At 46.8% G+C, this 20265-nt stretch overlaps 1 protein-coding gene across 6 annotated transcripts in view; it reads right to left on the bottom strand.

Annotated features, from left to right (window-relative positions):
- The window catches only part of STARD13 (StAR related lipid transfer domain containing 13), a 245975-nt gene that overhangs the window by 31729 nt on the left and 193981 nt on the right, over nucleotides 1-20265 (bottom strand). For all 6 annotated transcript variants that reach the window (XM_039914925.1, XM_029048473.2, XM_029048475.2 and 3 more), the window contains 2 exons: nucleotides 4615-4686; nucleotides 1849-1930 (listed from right to left, as the gene is read on the bottom strand). In XM_039914925.1, the coding sequence (XP_039770859.1) occupies nucleotides 1849-1930; nucleotides 4615-4686 (154 nt within the window). The remainder of the gene's footprint in view (nucleotides 1-1848; nucleotides 1931-4614; nucleotides 4687-20265) is intronic.

Raw genomic sequence — 20265 nt, forward strand, 5'->3', positions numbered from 1 at the left:
GCCTGGCTCTCAGTTTCCTCATCTGCATAATGGGGATCAGATATCTGTTCTCCCTCTCCCTCAGACTGACTCTAGACTGTAAGCTCATTGTGGGCAAGGGAACATGTCTACCAACTTTCATATTGTAGCCCTGGCAAAACCCCAGGGCTTGCCACAGTGCTTTGGGATTTAACAACAAATACCACTATTATCTCAAACGCTTCCCTAGCGACACACTACGGAAGGGTATTAGAACTCTCATGTTCTTCACGATAAACTCAACTTACCTCAGACATAACACAATGAAGGTATTTACGGAACACTTGCCCTGTGCTTGCACTGGGGCAGATATATGATAATCGGATCAAACACAGTCCCTGTCCCAAGTGGGAAGAGCAGGTTCCTCATCCCCATTTTATAGATGGGGAAACTGAGGCTCAGGAGAGGCCAAGGGCCTCGCCCAAAGTCACACAGGAGGTTAAAGGGAAAGCTGGGACTCGGACACTGGTCTCCTGGCTTCCATTTTAGGGACTGTTTCCACCAGGCCACTCTGCGTCCTGTCTCCATGGGCCAACCCGTGCCAGGGACTTTGGCACGTCTGTTTGTGGCCACTTGCCCAGTAATTTGGTTAAAGACTTCAAATGAATGCAAAAATCACTCTCGTCCCAATTCTTTTTTAGATGACCAGGACGCTCTTTGGCCTCCGGCATTCCCCACCAGAGGGGTGCATGGAGTAAAAGAGACACAATCGGGTATTCCCTGTCAACCGCCGGATGGACAGCAGTGTACCAGGAGTGGATCCTGGCTCTGCCACCTGTCAGCTGTGTGACTGTGGGCAAGTCACTTAACTTCTCTGTGGCTCAGTGCCCCATCTGTAAAATGGGGATTAAGACTGTGAGCCTCACGTGGGACAACCTGATTACCCTATATCTACCCCAGTGCTTACAACAGTGCTCTGCACATAGTAAGTGCTTGGCAAATACCAACGTTATTATAAACGGCTAGCAGATCGATGGGGTGCTAACATGAGAGGAGGCAAATTATGTTCCGTCGACTCTCATCACCCAGAGGTCTGCGGCCTTTCGGTTTCCAACGTGGAAAATCTACGCCTCAGAGGTGGGGCCAGGGGAGAAGAATCTATTCTTTTACTGACTGGGTAAATATTTTATATCTATAAAATACACATACACACAGATATGGGGATGAGTAAATGTTACCATTTCACTTACTGCCTCACCCAGCGATTGGCTGCAAAACCCACCCAGGTGATGCCAATTGGCTGCTCAGAGGAACTGCAGCTACAACCTCCGGAGCTGACTCCCGGAGTCACCGTGGGAAGTTCAAGTCCTTCCCCGTCGGCTGCTCTGCTCCCCTCCCCTGGCCTTCCTTCCCCGTCCCCCTGAAACTTTCTGCTCAGGATCCGTCATCCGTCTCTACGCCGGGCAACTGCTGACCACGGTGGGACTCTGGCCAGACGCCAGATACGGGGAAAATAATTTTAAACTGAGCATAAGGACACTCTCTTAATAATTGATTGCTATCTTCCTCCAGTAGACTCTACTCTTCTTGAGGACAAGAATATCCATCGGTCTTGCTACTGCCGGTACCCTTCCAACGTCTCAGTACAGCGCCTAGCCCTCGGTGGGCACTCGGGGAATGCCCCCGATAGACTGACAGCTCAGATTATTTTCAAAAACAGAGCAGATTGACACACCTCGGTTCGGTGGTTGTCCGCCATTGGTAGATAGCCCCTTGTCAATAAGTGACTCTGAAATGGCCTCAGAGCATAACCACTGGCATGGCTACCCTTGAAAGAGAATATCTACGGTCCAAAAGGTCTGAAAAGCCGGAATACGTCATCTGGTTTACCTGCAAAGAGGTTCTACAAGGTCCTTTTCGAGAAAATCATGATCTTTCTTTACCGCTGCAATGTTGATGGGAAACTGTGAATCTACAAAACATAAAGACAGAGGATGTGTTTAATTTTACACCAAAATCAACTCAGCTCGTTTTGGAGATACAGAGCAGGGATCCTATTACCCAAATCCATGCAATTTATCAAATTTACCACGAGCCTTTCCTCCCACTAAGGTATCTATTACCATCGCCCAAGAGAACAGGTATTTTATTTTTAACATGAGTGCTTTTGAGAATGCAAAAGCGAGGGGAGAGATGAGAGCGGCAAAGTGTCTGATAAAATATTGAAGGGTCTGAGCTTTTATATGTGATCATCATCACACCAGCTTGCTAAACTGTAATCTGCAAATACCTTCTTATGCTTTTATAATCCACATAAGCAATCAAGTCACCCACTGCCACCTTTCTGGATCGGAGAAATGTGTGGCCGACAGATTTTTCTCAGGAAGGAAAAGTGTTTTGACTGTGGTTCTCAGGGAACTAGGAACTCAATCAAATGTTGGCTGCACAAATTGACAAAAGCCTTGCTGCTGGCCCAGTGGCCCTGGCTTCTAGTCCCAGGCCAGTTGGCTACAGAGTCATCATAGGGGGTAGAGCTTTTTGACTAAAGCACCACCTACGGTGTGAAGTGAGGGCTTCTGGCCTAGGTGCTGGCCACGGCACAGGCCACTCACTCGTGGTCCTCCAGGCCCCGGGGGCAGCCCTCCCGGCAGGGGCGAAAGCCCATCAGGGGAGATAAGCAAATGTCAGGCTTCGAACTGAGTCCTTCGTGCAGGTTCTCAATCCTGCAGCCTTGGAAGTGAAGCTCGGCCATCGTTCTAGATGTGGGGGTGGGGAGAGAGGCAGCTTCGTGGCAAAAGAACAGACTCAAAAAACGCTTTGCTCAGGATGTTCAGAGCTGACTCCCTTTCTCACATTCAGGATGGAAGACGAGCCGGTGGCTCATCTTACTTCTCCCCGCTCATAACGGCAAGAATTTGCACAGCGTGACTAATCTCCAAAGAACTCTCCTTGTCCTTGGCCACCGTCAATACCCTAAGGCCAGCGCTCCCTAATTATCTGGATACCGATGCCCAGAAATACTCTCTGGTTCTCCAATCAATCAGCGGTATTTATGCTTTACCGTAAGTAGAGCATCATACTACAGGCTTGGGAGAGTACAATACGATAGTACTGGTACACGCGATCCCAGCTCACAAGGAGCTTACAATCTAGAGGAGACAGACAGTAAAGTAAATTACAGACAGGGGAAATGGCAGGGTAGAAAGCTATGTACCTAAGGGTGGTGGGGCTGGGTAGGGTGAATATTAAGGGATTAAAAGGTATAGATCCGATTGCATAGGTGATGCAGAAGAGAGAGCAGGTAAAGGAAATGGGAGCTGAGCTAAATACTGGAGAGGGAGACTGTGAGCCTCACGTGGGACAACCTGATTACCCTGAATCTACCCAGTGCTTACAAGAGTGCTCTGCACATAGCAAGTGCTGGACAAATACCAACATTATTATAAATAGCTAGCAGATCGATGGGGTGCTACACAAGTCACAGTAAGTCTGGTCCCATAATCGATAGCTTCCAGCAGGTTCTTGGCCTCCAAGTCTCAGGACACGAGGCTCGTCTGTCACTCCCAACGCGAGTCACCCTCACCACCATCGTCACACCATCCTAGCTGGGTTTATTTTAGTTACAAGAATGGATCACCTGAGTAAGGGCATTTATTGAGCACTTACTGTGGGCAGATCACTGTACTAAGGGCTTGGGAGAGGAGGATACAACAGAGTTGGTAGACACAATCCCTGCCCACAAAGGAGTTTACAGTCCACAGAGGAGAAAAAGGACATTAAAATAGATTAGGGTTAGGAGTTGGGATAATTTCTTAAGGCAAAAGCAGAAGCTAGTGGATAGAGCCTGGGCCTGGGAGTCAGGACCTGGTTTCTAATCCCAGCTCTGCCACTCTGTTGCATGGCCCTGGGCAAGCCACTTAACTTCTCAGTGCCTCAGTTACCTCAACCATAAAATGGGGATTAAGGCTGTGAGCCCCATGTGAGGCATGGACTGTGTCCAACCTGATTAGCTTGTAACTGCCCCAGTGCTTAGTACAGTGCCTGGCCCACAGTAAGTGCTTAACAAAGAGCACTAAAAACAAAAAAAACCCCACACATTACTGATTTGCAGCTGAATAAATACAAATTACTAAAAAGTAGGGCAACAGATTAAAGAAAGCACATCCTCCATGACGTGCTAGTGGATCTCAAAATATTTCACATATTTTCCAAGTAAAATCTGCCACACTACAGTCAAACTTTATACACAGATTGGGATTTGTTTTCTAGGAATTTAGCCACAGGCAAAGAATGCTAAACTACTTTAATGTGCCTTTGGCAAAGAGGAAGGGATAAAAAGAGGATCGTCCTTGATAAGCAGAGAGAAGAAAGCTGGTAGCTGAACCTTTCAGGGAGGGACTGCACCTGAGGACTTTAGAGGGAGAAATGCCAGAACTCGCCAAGTGTGCCGAGAAGGAACTCGGAACGGGAGACGGGGGAAAGAAAGCCAGTGTCCGTGAGGATTTAAAAGCAAGATCTGGCTAGAAGCAGGAAGGAAGGAGGAGCCAGGGATGAACAGGGAGAAGGAGGGAGAGACCGGCAAACGATTGTATGCCGGCTTGGGCAGCACAGTCCAAAGACATTTTCACCACGGGAGAAATGGGAAAAGGAACTTACCTTCGTAGAGTTGAGCATACTGAGGGAACCCAGCGGCTCGTAACCAGTCACACGCTTCCTTTGCTTCGATTTCTGAAAAACACGAATGCGGCAGAATGTACACATCCAACGGCCTCATTGTCTCGGGATTCTCCACCCGGAGCGAGAAGGCTGGGTGAACTCGACAGCCGTGGCGTCCTAATGGTGTCACCATCGGTCAATCAACACTTTCGCTTGAGCATGCTGAGCACTGCACCGAACGCTTGGTACGACATAAGCAAAAGAGGCGGTCTCTGCCCTCTGTGGGCTTATATTCTGATGGGGGAACAGACAGGAAGACAGATTCTTTACAAACACTAAGAGCAGGAAGAAGCACAAGGATATAGCAGGGAGTAGCACAGGCTGAGGCAGCTGAATAAATAATCGATCACACGCAGAGGCATAATTGCCAAGGGGCGTAATACAGCCGGTCTTATAACCCGCCTCCGAGAAGGCGGCTACTTCCCCTTGACTGGCTGGGATGGACCGGGCTCATAAACGGAGGTAATCTCGCCGACAGGGCGGGGGGAGCAATGATTCCTGGGGAGAGTATACAGGATACAGCATTTCTAGGTCACGTTCAATTTTTCAACATCAGGGTGAGAGGTACCCGGCGACAGTACCCTGACTGGTCTGTGGAGCCACCCAATCCTAGGATCATCTGCAGGCAGCATCAGAGGCTCAAGTTCCAGACTTGACTTTCAGCTGTTCAGCGGCCCGGGCCCGGACACTCGGAGATCGGGGTCAAAGGCTCGAATCCCATAACTGCTGGCTCCCAGCAGCAATGTCCCGCTCTCTAAGTGGCTAATTTCTATGCGGGCCAACTGAGACAACACCACCAGACCATCGGTATGGAGGAACTGGGTTGTGATGGGAGAAGCCTGCACTTAATGGGAACCCAGGCCACTTAATGCCCTTGTGAAAATCAGAAGACTCCCCTAACCACAACTCCATTACAAACAAATTCAAGTGGGAAAGAAATACCACCTGGCAAAAGCTCAATTCTCTGTCCTCCATCGACTCTCTACCGGCCCCTCCTCCGGTCCGGGCTCTTCAAAGAGCAAATGGATAGATATAACAAGTGGATAACGGGCCCCCTGAACTTCCACTCAATTTGGTGATAATTTCTCTCCACAGCCAAAGAGCTCAGAGTGCCATGGAGCTGTTAGGATTTCAGAGAAAATTTTTAAAAGACCCAGATGAAATGTGGCAGTTAGGACTGTACATCCGGATTAAAGGCTGTAGTATATTCTAGTCTCGTGGAATATTTTTGGCCTATAAGATTGGAAGCCAAATCAAAATGGAGAGGTTGAGGCTCAGCAGGAAAAATCTGTACCCACCCCAAAGCTAGCATGATCCCCTTTGTTCCCCCCAACATCAAGGGTCACTGATCCAGCTGTCCTTAGAATGAGCCCATCATTCTCAATGGGGAAGACCAGCTGAGGCAATGTAGACAATAATGAGGGCATTTATTAAATGCTTACCTTGTGCCAAGCACTGTGGCAGGCGGCAAGATCATCAGATTGGGCACAGTGCCAATGCCACCTGGGGCTCAAAGTCTAAGAGGGAGGGAGACCAGGTTTTTTTTAACCCAACCCTATCTTAGAGATGAAGTAGTGTGAGCCTTAGAGAAGCTAAGTGACTTGCTCAAGGTCACACCACACTAAATGATAAAGCCGGGACAAGAACCCAGGTGTCCTCCCTACTCGGTCCTTATGCTCTTCCTACTAGGCTTGAGAAGCAGCGTGGCTCAGTGGAAAGAGCACGGGCTGTGGAGTCAGGGCTCATGAGTTCGAATCCCAGCTCTGCCACTTGTCAGCTGTGTGACTGTGGGCAAGTCACTTAACTTCTCTGTGCCTCAGTTCCCTCATCTGTAAAATGGGGATTAAGACTGTGAGCCCCACGTGGGACAACCTGATTCCCCTATGTCTACCCCAGCGCTTAGAACAGTGCTCGGCACATAGTAAGTGCTTAACAAATACCAACATTATTATTATTATTAGGCTAAGCTGGGGGGAAGTCCCACAGAGACACCACTCACCCCCCAAAATGTCCCCTTCAGCCCCAAAACAAACTCGGGCGTCGATTTTCCGGTCAGAAAACAGACTGAAGGTCCTTCAGGAGACTCAGAGCGTCCAAGCTCCCCAGGAAACGCCAGATCCCTGGGCTGGCAAAACATTTAGTGAATCCATCGGGACCACATGCTTCAGCAAATATTTCCACCGGCCAGCTAAGCTGCCTCTGAAACCATCAGGGCAGATTTCTGAATGAGTCCACATGAGCAGTTACGCAAGGCTTCCGGTTGCATTGGGAAGTTTGACCCCTGGAAGTTCCGCAGGGAATTTGTTACTGGCTTTCTTTTAAGCACCCTTTAGTGTCTGTGATTCACCGTTCTAGGCTGGAAGCTCATTATGGGCAGAGAACACGTCTACTAATTCTGTGGTACTCTCCCAAGCATTTAGTACAGAGCTCTGAACATAGTAACCGCTCACTCAATACCATTGCTTGATAACTGGAAAGGCCAGACTGCGAGGAGAAAGGGGATTTCACTAGCTCTGTTTCCCTTGCCACGTGAATGTTTCAAAAGAGATTCAGGAAATGTACAACCTGATGCAATCAGTCAAAGGGGATGGTGATTCACTTCTTGCTCATCAAGCCCAGGATCGTTAGCCTGAGTGCCTCGGTGAGGCACATCCTCCGACGGACAATTGGGGCCCGACGATAATGAGAAAATAACTTCTGTTTCTCAGCCTGTTCCAAATTTGGAGGAACGGGGAGGGGGAGAGGAGGATTGGGCAGTCTGTGGTGGGGGCTTAGAGCTCATGTCACACAACAGATATTCCTTTCAGCACCATTAACCTTCAGCCTCAGAGAAGACTTCTCCAAGAGGGATAGTTCTGGGCTTCAGTTTACAGGAGAGCCCGGGGAGGAAGTGACCCAGGAGTTCAACAGGACAAGGGGAAGTCTCTTGGTGGAGCCCCAGGAAGGGACGGGTGGCCCGGTGGCCTGAACCGTGCAGTGAGAGGGTTTCGGGGCAGCAGGACAGCCCAAGGAAGAAACCGGGCCCCTGCCCCCAGGGACTAGAACCCACGTCCTCTGACTCCCAAGTCCGTGCTCTTTCCACTAAGCCACGCAACCTCCACTAAGCCACGTATACCTCCGCCCAGCCGCCCCACGATTGTGAGCCCTGTGCAGGTCAGAGTCTAGCTCTGATCTGATTACCCCGTGAAGTGCTTACAAAAGTGTTTAGGAAATCATAAATACTGTAACTCCCATGTTCAGAATGGAAGAGCAGGGAAATGGAACTTAGCAGATGGATAGTGAGGTGGAGATACGGAGGTGGTAATTGTGAGAATAAAACTCCAATAATTGATATGAAAATTAAAACTCAGTACCCATATAACCGAATATAGAATTCTGGAAAGGGAAGGGGGTTCTCAAGAGACCATCTGCTCCAGCCCCCACCTCCCCCTATGCAGCTGAGTGACTAAACTATCCGGGGCAGAGTTTGGGTTTCTCAAACTGTACTTAGAAAACCAAGGTTTGTCTTTTGTGTTGACGATGCCACCGTTTCCTACTACCTCCAATACAGCCTGCCAACCGGAAGCACTAAACCGTGCCACTTTATAAGTGCCAACAAATTAAGGACTACAAAGGAAGAACACTGCCAGGACCGTGTCACCATTTCGCAGTGTTCTCCGGAACACAATTTAAGTGGCATTTGAAGGAAAGAGCCCTCGAAAGATCTCTCTTATTGGTTTTTCTGGCTAGGGCAATATTGCGTAAAAGCAATCACACCCACACTTTGACAGTTTTATTGGTTCTCTGCTTACGCCACTGGCCTGGCAGCCATCGTGCCACAGGATATCAAATTGTACCAGTGAAGTTAACCTTCTGAAAAGGTGACTGAAGGGAGTAAAATGAGAGTTTAGTACTGTACCAAACTGTAATATCGTAACCTCTGCTCCTCAGCTTAGTTGATGTGAAGAGTTTCATCATGTATATTATTTTATTACTTGAATTCTACTTGAAAAGGAGTAGTAGAGCACTAGTAGAAGCAAGAGTATTTACTGAACACCTACCCAATGCATCACACTGTACTAAGGGCTTGGGAAAGTACAACAGAAGCACAAGGCAAACACCCTACCCACAAGGAAACTCACACTCTTCAATCGATGGTATTTATTGAGCACTTACTACGTGCAGAGCACTGTACTGCTTGGGAGAGTGCAAAACATCAGAATTAACAGACACGCTCTCCTGCCCAAATGAGCTTAAATGAAAGGAATTCTACGTGTGGCAGGATGAGATGCGACCAACCCATTACTGTTCATTATTATCAATTTCCCTTTAAACTCTTCCATTAGAAAAGAGCACAACACACCGCAATTTTATAAAATGAAGGTCAACACAGACTGCCGGCTCAAGGAAGAGATGAGTGGGAATAATAATAGCGATACTAACAACAGTAATTGTGGCACTTAGGCACTGCATCAAGAACTGTGTTAAGCACTGGAGTAGACACAAGATCACCAAAATGGACACGGTCCCAGGCCAGCAGCCGAAGAGGGAGGGAGAACAGGTATCAAATCCCTATTTTACAGATGAGGTAACCGAGGCCCAGAGAAGTGAAGTGACTTGCCCAAGGCCACGCTGCAGGCAAACGGTGAAGAACGAATAAGAGCCTAAGGTCCTCTGACTCCCAGGCCTGTGTTCTTTCCCACTGGCAGGAAGCAGCACTGGCAGAGCCCTACACCATGCCAACGCGCCACCTCACTGAGCTACTCTATTCTTCCCGGACTATTCATAAGCAACAGGCCACAGGTGTGGGCTTTGTCAATACTCCCCGTGCCTTGAGTTTGGAGTTGCAAGTGGTTCGAACGGCACGTTTTCTAACACTTTTTCCGTTCTGGGTGAGGCAGTGCATCCCTTAACAGGGTTACTCGGGCCCAAAGTCACTATTGTTTTGTCTGCGCTACTAATTCATTCACGCTTGAACCACAGATATCCTGGAACACCTATTTGCCTAAGACTTTCGTTAATGGTACGGAAAGAATTCTCTCAACATCAGCGAGACATGGGCTTGAGTTGTTTTTCCAGGAGGGATGATGGTGTGCGCTTAGTCAGCCACACCCTCTTGCCTGGGCTTATGGCTGGAAGGGAGCTTAAAAGGCATCTCCTCTACCCTCTCGCTTCCAGTAAACTAAACCAGCTCACGGGAAAGGGCAGCCCGTGGGTGAGGAGGTATCGTCCGCTGTTCTAGGGGAAATATTCCACTGCATTTCTGCGGGGAAGACAAGGGCCCGCCTTGGCGCAGCATCTCAGTACGATTTAGAAAAGGACATCTGGGGACTTTCATTTATGAGAAACAGCCACCCGGTGGGCTCACCATCTCGGGAAGTTATCGGTTGCAGGAGCAGAGCAGAATAATCCCAACCCCACAAGACGTCTGCAGGGGGTCCACAGAACAGCATCAAAGTATATCAAAAATATTAACACTTCATCAGGCCAGTGGCTGCTCACCTGGACTATTGTATCCAGCTGGGTTAACACAATTATTGACACACTACTTAAAGTGAATGACTAGCTCTTTTCCTTGGGATAGAATTTCTGAGGATGATTAATACGCAGCCCTACTTACTGTGTTTTTTTCCAGTAGCCAAACACTAGGCCTGATCTGCTAATCAGCCCCGTCAGGATGTCTCCTCACTGCCACAGAAGAGATACAAGCCAAACTAGGTGAAATGAATAACCACTAATGTTACCATTATATAGCAACATGCGATTTTTCTAGAGGTTTTTCTTTCAGCACCTCTCTCTATTATTCTCATATTTATAGAAATAAGAAAAGCCATCAGAATGGCTCGGTTCTAAATTACTGCAATTTCAGAACCTATATCCTTGTTGGGGCACAAAGGATGTTCGTGTTAAAATATTTCTGCAGGAGTGGGTCTAAATGACTGGAGGGATATTTATCCACCTATAAGTAGCATTTGTTGAGTGTTATGTGCATAACATCATACTCAATACTTCGGGATAGAACCACAGAGTTTGTACTGTATGTGTGTGTGTGTTTGCGCACATGCATTTATGTCCTGTTGCCCTTTAATAATTTTTGCATATGAGACAAATGGAGAAGTGGGAACTGGGTTAAGCAATCAATGGTATTTATTGAGTGCTTACAGTGTGCAAAGCACTGTATTAAGCACAGTGAACTACTGACACAGTGAAGCAACGTGGCCTAAAGGAAAGAGCAGAGACCCAGGAGTCGGCCCAACCAGGTTTTCTGGCTCAGGAAATGATGACAGGTCCAGGTTGAAAGCTCTTCCTCTAAACACCATACCCAGGGGACTTAATCAAAAGTGCTTAAGATGCTTGTCATGCAACTTCTCAGCATATTGTGCATTTTGTACAGGACAGTTCTGATGACAATTTTCCCGTCTGTTTCAAAAGCAAAAAGCCCGGGGGAAGCTTATTCACAAACCAAAGAATGACGTTCAAATGCTGCAAAGGGCCCTCCTTGCAAGACCACTGTTCACTGTTCACTCCTTGTTAGATTGTAAGTTCTTCGAGATCAGGGCCCATGGGATTTGCCTCTGTTGTTCTCCCCAAAGCACTGAGTAGGAGCCCAATAAATAGCATTTACTGACTGACTGGCATTCAGAGTTTTGCTGGAACTTAGCTCATGCCCCTACTGAATCCCTCTTGGAATTTTACAAGATTTCAACCATTTGCAATTTCACAGACCAGCCATGCTACTTTTTCTATGATGCAATGGAATGCGTAAAATTGCAAACACAGAGGAAAGGGCACCATGCAAGTCACTAGTAACAGAATCAACTCCTCTGCTCAGGGTAACTGTCCCAGAATCTCAGAGCTGAGGGATCATCCGCTGTTCCTGATCGGAGTCTCCATCATTTCAGCCCAGTGGTTTCTGGCAGGAAGGCAGTCTAGACATATTACGCATAGTTTCTGAATTACTTTAAGGTTAGAGAACTAGAGCCACACATACAAAAGTCTATACTTCTTTTCAATAGGATGAGCACTTTGAAGTCTTGGATTTCCCACCCAAAGGCTTCTCCAAAAAAAAAAAAAAAATCAAAATAAAATTACAGGGCCCAACCTGGATAAAACAAAATAACCAAAGTCTGTCCCTGCACTTCTCTAGGGATTTGAAGACTTTGACTAGGCCTACACTGTATGAACTAAAAAAGCCTGTTGGAAAAAAAAAATGAAAGGGTAAAACCCTTTCTAATCTCAGGGCCATTCAATCGATGTTATTTACTGAGAGTCAACTGAGTGCAAAGCGCTATGCTGGGTATAAGAGCAGCAAAGAGAAGTGTCATGGTTGAAAGGAAAGATGTTGGCTGAGATAACTGATTCACTCCCAGTCAACAAAGCTGAGGGGAAAAGTGCAGGGAGGCACAACAATGTTTTTTTCCCCTTAGTTCGACAGTATCTTGTGCTCCACAGCCAGTTAGTCAGAGAACCAGGAATTCACTTTTGGCCTTCTGATATCTGATATCTGAACCGGCATCTGTCCACCATCCTCCCCACCCTTACCGCCCACTCTCTGCAAATGTAATTCATCTTTTATTCCATCACTTTGCATTCTGTTGTTTCTGTAAAGTCACTGTGGATTATTGGATACCAAATTTCATACCACGTGTGGCAATTAAACAAGACATAACGAGACTCATAAATGTAATCCGTGTACTTTAAAAAGAGTAATGAATCTCCTGTAAGTAGTTATGTTTAAGCCATCGATTAAAATTATGTGAAGGAAGAATTATATTTGAATTTACAGTTTATAACATGCTCACTGTGGATAATAATTATACTCTGTGTATATACATATATATGTATACAAATATAGAGAGAGAGAGAAAGAGAGAACTCTTGTGTTTGAGGAAAATGCTACTGATAGCCACGAGCTATCAGCACATGCAGGTGGGGACTGAAAACACTTGGGGGTCGAAGACAATCTATTCCACCCTTTTTGTCGTAGTATCGGTCAAGGGCTTACTAAGCGCCAGGCACTGTCCTAAGCACTGTAGTAAATACCAAATCGTCGGGTTGGACACGGTCCCTGTCCCAAAGGGATCCACATTCTATGAGGAAGGGAGAGCAGATATTTGATCCCATTTTACAGGTGATGAAACTGCAGTTAAGGAACTTGTTTAGGGCCACACAGCAAGGAAATAGAGGAACAGTGCTCTCTCTCCTCTCTGACCCCATATCCTTTGCATTAAGTCCCACTAACTCCATTCTCCTATTTGGAGGTCCCACAAACTGCCCTTCACCCCCAAAGGCAATAAACGAGATTGATAATGATGACTCAAATTATGACAGATGCCATGCAGAACATACTCTAAGTGCCGACTTTTATGAACAGAGACTCAAAGAACAATCAAGTACAGGTTGGAGACATGAAAGTCAGTTACAGCAATTATCCTTCACCGAAACAAATGCATTTAAACGGATAAATACAACTGACAAACCCCTAGCTTGCTTACCGAGAGTGAGAAATCAGAGCCTTTGTGTTTGGCTCCTACTACACTTCCTGCTACTAACAGTCGAGCGGAACTGCAGATTCTCAAATAAGCCTCTGCAGTATAGGGGTGAATTCCAAACCTCCACACTTCCTCTTGCTATTGTTTTGATTCATATTATAAAACACTTCTGAGGCCCTTCAGCCCGGCTTCAAAATCAAGTCACATAATGAAAGCATTTGATCTTCCAAAGCAGGCTGACTTCAGAGTCATATAAACTGGACAATGAAGAGTTCCTCCCCTCTATCCGCCACCGCCCCCAATTCCCCAGGTGTAATGAAAAAGGCCAGGGTAAGGAGCCTCATTTTACTCTTATCACAGGATTTCACTCTGGGTGGGATGGTGCTCAACCGTGACTATTACTGTATGTAGCCAGGAAGAAAAACATCCACAGCTACTTTATAGAGACTGACTTATCTTGAGGTTGAAATTTCTGTCTCCTTCCTTGTGAGATATCCTCAAGCGTAATAAATACAATTCAGCAAAATTCTCAAGTCGACCACAGGAAAGAGACGATCGTTTCCAACACCTTGCTTTTGGGGGTTTTCATGGTATGAAATTACTCCACTCGGTTGGATTCACGTAGGAGACGGTGTCAATTCTTCTGTAGCTTAATAAATTCTCCCTCCTAGCGAAGCGTGCCTGCCGGCACTGTGGAAAGGAAAATACCGACCTCAACAGGATCAACAAATATATAGCTGAAGAAATGGCACTAATTGACCGGGGCAGGTGATTAGCGCTCACCTCAAGTGAGGCAGGGATGGACCTTTATTAGATAGGAAGCTCTGTGCGGCCACCAAAGGTGTCTCTTATTCAACACTATCCTCCCAGGCGCTCTGTACAAATGCTAAGAGCTCTGCCTACAGTAGTCATTTGACAAATATGAATGACTGAGGATTTCAATAACCAAACTAAGTAAAACAAAGGGAGAGCCAAAGATCACACACCCCATCGAAGGGCGGAGAGCAACCAGCAGAGACATTTGTGGTTGACTAAATCAACAATGGTGGAGCCCCGATTCACCAGCCTTTAACTTTTACGACCTAAAGGGGCTGTGATATGGACCATGAGATGCTCTGCTTGACCCATATCATGTTTCTGGGTAGAAGACAAAATGGGAGAGCAAGATCTAGTGGAAATAGCCTTGCTAGGAGGCGGGAAGTCAGGGTTCTAAGGCTCAGCTCAGGCACTGGCTACCTCTCTGGGCCTCAGTTTCCTCATCTCTACAAGGGGGATTATAATGTCTGGTTCTCCTGGCCTCCAGGGGATGATGTGAGGATAAAAATGCGATAAAGGCAAAGGAAAAATGCTCTACCAAACAATTAAGGATCATTTTAAACTCCTAGTGGACAATACGGACTCGTCCGTGTATCGGAAAGGCATCGGTATGGAAGATGGGGCTCCGTGTTCGAGCCCAAGCTCTGCCTTCGGCTTGCTGTGTGATGATGGGCAGGTGACAGCCTTTCTGCGCCTCGGTTTCCTCATCTGCAAAATGGGGATAATGATAACTGCCTTTCTATCTAGCTCACAGGGTTGTTGCCAGGGTAAAAATGAGATAAGTGATGTGAAGGGGTTTTGGGAATGGAAGTGTTATACCAAAACCAAGGTATTATTATTACTATTATCAGCATCTTGCTGTTTGTCTTGCTATTGGGGAATCAAAGGCGTTCTAACCTCGGTTTGGGTTAGGGTGGCGTCCTAAGCGCATTCTCCCAGAGGCAAATGGTAGGGCGGCGCTTGACTTCTTGCTTGTGCCAGGGCTCACTATTTCCTAAAGAAAATCTCCTGGCTTGGCAGGATCACTGAGCCAAAGGAGGAGCTGTAAGAGTCATTTGTTCAAAAAGCCAACAGCACCACAAGTTGTTTGTCTTTTTCTTGAGGGAGCTGTAATTTACGGGTTCAAAAACAGAGAGTAACTTCAGAGGCTTTCTTACCTCTCCATGATCTTTACTGAACAGTGGGGGCGGTTCTGAAGTGATCTGTGCTCCTTTCGCATGGCTTTCATGTCTCATTTCCTTCTGTTTTTAATGGATGGATAATGATGAACAGTGCCATCCTGACATGCTCATAAACTCATTAAAGATTGTTTTTTCTTTCCTTAGCGTTTCACCTAGAGATGTCAGATGTCGTATTATTTTCCTGCAGCGCAGCTCCTTAAAGAAAGAGCCCTAGCTTTCTGAACTCCAAATTAAGATTCTTGTCTTCCTTTCAAAAAACCATAAAGAACCACAAAAAACAACAAAAGGAAATAGACATGGCACCCGCTCTTCAGTTGCCCAAACCACCACGCTAATCCCAGTCATCACTCCTTGACTAAAGGTACCGATTTCTTATCAAGCCCTGGTTTGGGCTTGGCTTTATCCCAACCCTGGTTTATTACAAAAGACACGACGGGTGCAGAGGCCGCTGCTGCGAACCCATCACCCCCTCAGACCGGTTGGCAGCCCGACCGTCTTGCCATCTTCCCCGTGGCAGATTCTGCATTGCTTTCTCCAACGATGAAGCAGCCGGTGAGGTGAAAACCGTACCTCCTCCCGTGAGACCCGCTGTTAACGGCTCCACTGGGAAGAGCTCTACCCTGCCAATCGGGAGATCTAGGTCCTAGTCCCTGTCTCCTCTCGCCAAGTGACCAAGAGCGCCTGTCCATGCAACTGGCAATCTGCCCTCCCACTAGCTCGCGGCATTCCATGCCCCGGCGGGAAGCAGGCGGAGCGGGAATCAAAGTTAGGAGGAGCGGCACTGTGCAAAGCACGAACCTAAAATCAATTCCTCTGGGAGACTCCATCTAGTGGTGACCTACTTTTTTCCTTCACCCTGCAAGATTAACTGAAGGAAAAAAAATCCGGTATTGGCCCGTTCCTCTGTTTCACTCCAATATTTTTTCCATAATAACTCATCTCCCAGAAACATTTCAAAATACTCTATTTGTGTTTTTATTGGAGCGATGGAAACAAAGCCATTTCGTGTATGCATAGTACAGAAAATTGAGGAGTGTGGCCTAGTGGATGAAACACAGGCCTGGGAGTCAGAAGGACCCGAGTTCTAATACTGGCTCTGCCACTTGTCTGCTGTGTTACCTTGGGTAAGTCACTTAACATCTCTGGACCACAGTTACCTCACCTGTAAAACAGGGATAGAGACTGTGAACCCCATGAGGGACATGGACTGTGTCCAACCTGATTAGCTTGCAACTACCCCAGTGCTTAGTACAGTGCCTGGCACATAATAAACGCTTAACAGATATCATTTAAAAAAAAAGTCCAGTTGGCCACATTGTGCAGTTGATAGTTGAAATCCACTGGGGGCTCCTTGCACGCTGCAAGCAGTTGACCTAGGGCGGGTATGGACCCAAACTTTGGTTAATTCCACCTCAAGATGAAAACATTATCTTTTGGGTCCTTCAGAACATCAGGGGCTCGGAAGAACTGGGTTGACTTACTTAAGCTGCTTTCTTTCCTCTTCTTCGTTCCCTGGGCCTGACAGATCCATCACCATATAATTAGGGAAATGGCCGAGTTCACTCCTCCAGTAACTAAAAAGCTTCATGACTGATGATAATAATAATGACATTTATTAAGCACTATGTGCCAGGCACTGTACTAAGCACCGGGGTGGATACGAACAAATTGGGTTGGACACAGTTCCCGCCCCATGTGGGGCTCACAGTCTCCATCCTCATTTTACAGATGAAGGAATTGGGGCACAGAGAAGGGAAGTAAGTGACCTGCCTAAGGTCACACAGCAGACAAGCGATAGAACAGGGACTAGAACCCATGACCTTCTGGACTCCCAAGCCCAGGCTCTATTCACCACGCCACACCAGAGTCTCTCGGCAGGGACGAGGGATGAGCCTCGGTCCTGAGACTTCAGCGGTGGGCAAGTGCACAGATGAACGGATGATGGGGCTGGTGGTTTGTGCCAGGCCCCTCTCTTTCTTGTCCCTGCCAGGCACATTCCCCCCGGGGTCCCGAGTGCAACAAGCGAATAAGCGGGGCAAGGGTGCGGCACAAAACGGTGTGCCTGTGCGGCCTTCACCCGTGTTGAGGCACCATTCGTTCAATAGTATTTATTGAGAGCTTACTAGGTGCAGAGCACTGTACTAAGCGCTTGGAATGTACAATTCGGCAACAGACAGAGACAATTTCTGCCCATTGATGGGCTTACAGACTAATCAGCATAGCCTCGTGGGAAAAGCAAGGACCTGGGAGTCAGGGGATCTGGGTTCTAAACCCAGCTCAGTCACTGCCTGCTTGGACAAGTGTCCGACGACCTTCACGGTGCCTCGGTTTCCGCATCTGTAAAATGGGGATTCCACAGCCATTTTTCCATTTACTTGGATGACGAGCCCCACGTGGGACAGGGACCGGCTACAGCTTGATTACCTTGCATGTGCCCCAGGGCTTAGGACAGCACCAACAGATGCCACTACTTATTATTAAATTGGCCAGCTACAGGCAGAGCTGGGACTAGAGCTCTTTCCACTGGGCGAACTGCAGACTTTAGACATTTGGGAAATAGGAAATTTTAGGAATGGCTCTCCTTTTCAAAGCACAATGCAGAAAACTGAAAATCGGGAGCAGAATTAGCGGAAGACTGGAGGTTATAGCTCAGTATTTCTTGTAGACCTAAAGTCCGTACTAAAATAAAGAAACCATTGAGAAGGTAGAAGCAGCCTATCACACTTAAATTTCATCCAAATGACTTTCCTGAAAGGGGCCACGTCCATGCTAATTAAATCCAAGGAGACCTCCATGAACGCTGCTGGAGAGGGATCTGTTCAGAACTCCTTTGGTAGGAAAGCCAGCTACCAACTTGCTTTAATCCAAACGACTTCACACTGGGATTTCATGTTGTAGTCTCTTGACTTAGCCAGAGAAACACTGCTTAGAAACCACAGCCTCCGTGGTTGCATTCTCAGCCTGTTTCGCCCTTCGGTTTGAATTCTCATTACGAAATTCACATCCGTTGCCACCTGGGCCATCCCAGCCTGACGGAAACCACACGCAAATCACACTCGAGTTGGCGGTGTGGGTGGAATGTATCTGCATCTTGTTTTTGATTAGAAACTCTGAGGCAAAAAGACACTGGGCCTAAGGAACATTGTATGAGGTAGGGACCCAATACTGGTTTTGATGGCGATGAATCAGCACACCTCCCGTCTAGACGGTAAACTCACTGTGGGCAGGGAATGTGTCTTTTTATTGTTATACTGTACTCTCCCAAGTGCTTAATACGGTGCTCTGCACACAGTAAACGCTCAATAAATACAAATGAATGAATGGATGAACAGAACGAAGGCGGGGTTTTCAGGCCAACCTGCTTTTTGTAGTTTAGCTGGAGGCAAATATAGACGATGTAATAATATTCGGCTAGGAAAAATACTATTCAAAAGTCTCAGACGGAACTTTAGCTCTCACAAAATCGCTTTTGCACAGAATGCAACAGATCAAATGACAATTTGCCCCTACAACTGAAATTGATAACTATTATTCCTAACTTTTAGTCGGCTGGGTTTTTTGGGTTTTTTTACATATGCTGAGGAGGAGGGACATGATCCCTGGACCATGAAGATTCTTGCAATGCAAATGAGAAACACCAAGAATGGCCACCAAATGGCTAGCAATAAGCTACGTTATTAAAATTTCTTCAATCCTTCTCCTTCCTAAACCGTGATCCCCATTTGTCCAACCTGATTATCTTGTATCTACCCCAGCGCTTAGTACAGTGCTTGGCACAAAGAAGGAAATAAACTTCTTATTAAAAGGTACTGGAGAAGAGACTGAACAGTTTAAGGAGGGCCGAGCTCTTCCCTGGCTCGAGAAGACCTGACACCGGACCGTGAACAAGTTTGGATAGAAGAGGTTCCAGTCTCACTTCTGGGGAGGGGAGACACTACAAGTGTTGCTGGGAGCTGTGCTTCCAGCAATTTAAATGGCCAGTGATGAGGGGTCAGGTCCTGCCTCTGAAGACCTCCATTAATGGACTTCCTTCATTCATTCAACTGTATTTATTGAGCATTTACTGTTTGCAGACTCCTTACCGCTGGATGGGGAGACCACTGCTAAGAAAGAGTCCAGATGCTTCACTGAGAAGTGACCAAGTGGGATCTCGAGTTCTAGACCTGTTCTCTCCTGGAAGACACCTTTCCAAATGAGATTGTGAGCCACCCCAATTCCTTGATCTCCTAGGCTGCTCCCACTCAGGAGGACAGCTTTGCTTAAGGTTTGTGAGCTCGTCTTGGGCCGGGAACGGGTCTACCAACTCTGTTATACTGTACTCTCCCAAGTGCTTAGTAGAGTGCTCAGAACATGGTAAGCGCTCAAAAAATGCAACTGAACGAGCCTAAACGTAGGTCTCTCACCCCAAAATGGGCATTCACTTATAAACCCAGTGGACCCTTAGGCGAGGTTGAACATGGATCGGAGGCATTTCGGCACAAATGTCTATGGAAATCGATTTTCCCCTGAGCAGGTAGAATGTAGGGAATCTTCCACGGGATGAGAAGAAAGTGGCCGAGAAAAGCACAACGCGTTAATCCGAAGCGAGAGGGGCTGACTTGGGAAAATGAGTATTTAAGCATCTCGGAGAATGGGAAATGAATAATGAGCTCAAGCACTAAAGCTGATTATGTATGCCGCTAATCATTTTTTAAAAACGAGTGTGGCTGCCATGGCAACTCTGACATCATCCACTCCTACTGAGATACAAAGCTCTCCCTTAGATAAACACAAACGCATACCAATATCTCATGTGAACTCCTGCCATCTTGCAATGACTTCCAGGAAAGATATGTTTTCATAAAAGCATACATATTTTCCCAGGCTTCTTCACTTCTTGTGCAAGACCTTTTATGAGATGGATGGAAGCTATATTTTTGTTTGGTTTCCTTTGTTTGGCTTTCATTCTTCCTGGAAGTGAACTAACCACTTTCTGTGGAAATAAAGACAATCTAGTAAAACAGCTCACGCATTTTGCATCCATTCGGGATTAGATAATAGCCTGTGTTCCTCCAGACACAGAAGTGGCACCCTGGAGTCCAGAGAAATAAGGCTGCCTTTCAGTATAAATTTCATACCGGTTG

Source organism: Ornithorhynchus anatinus, chromosome 20 (genome assembly GCF_004115215.2).
Source record: "Ornithorhynchus anatinus isolate Pmale09 chromosome 20, mOrnAna1.pri.v4, whole genome shotgun sequence".
In the NCBI taxonomy this organism is placed as follows: Eukaryota; Metazoa; Chordata; class Mammalia; order Monotremata; family Ornithorhynchidae; genus Ornithorhynchus; species Ornithorhynchus anatinus.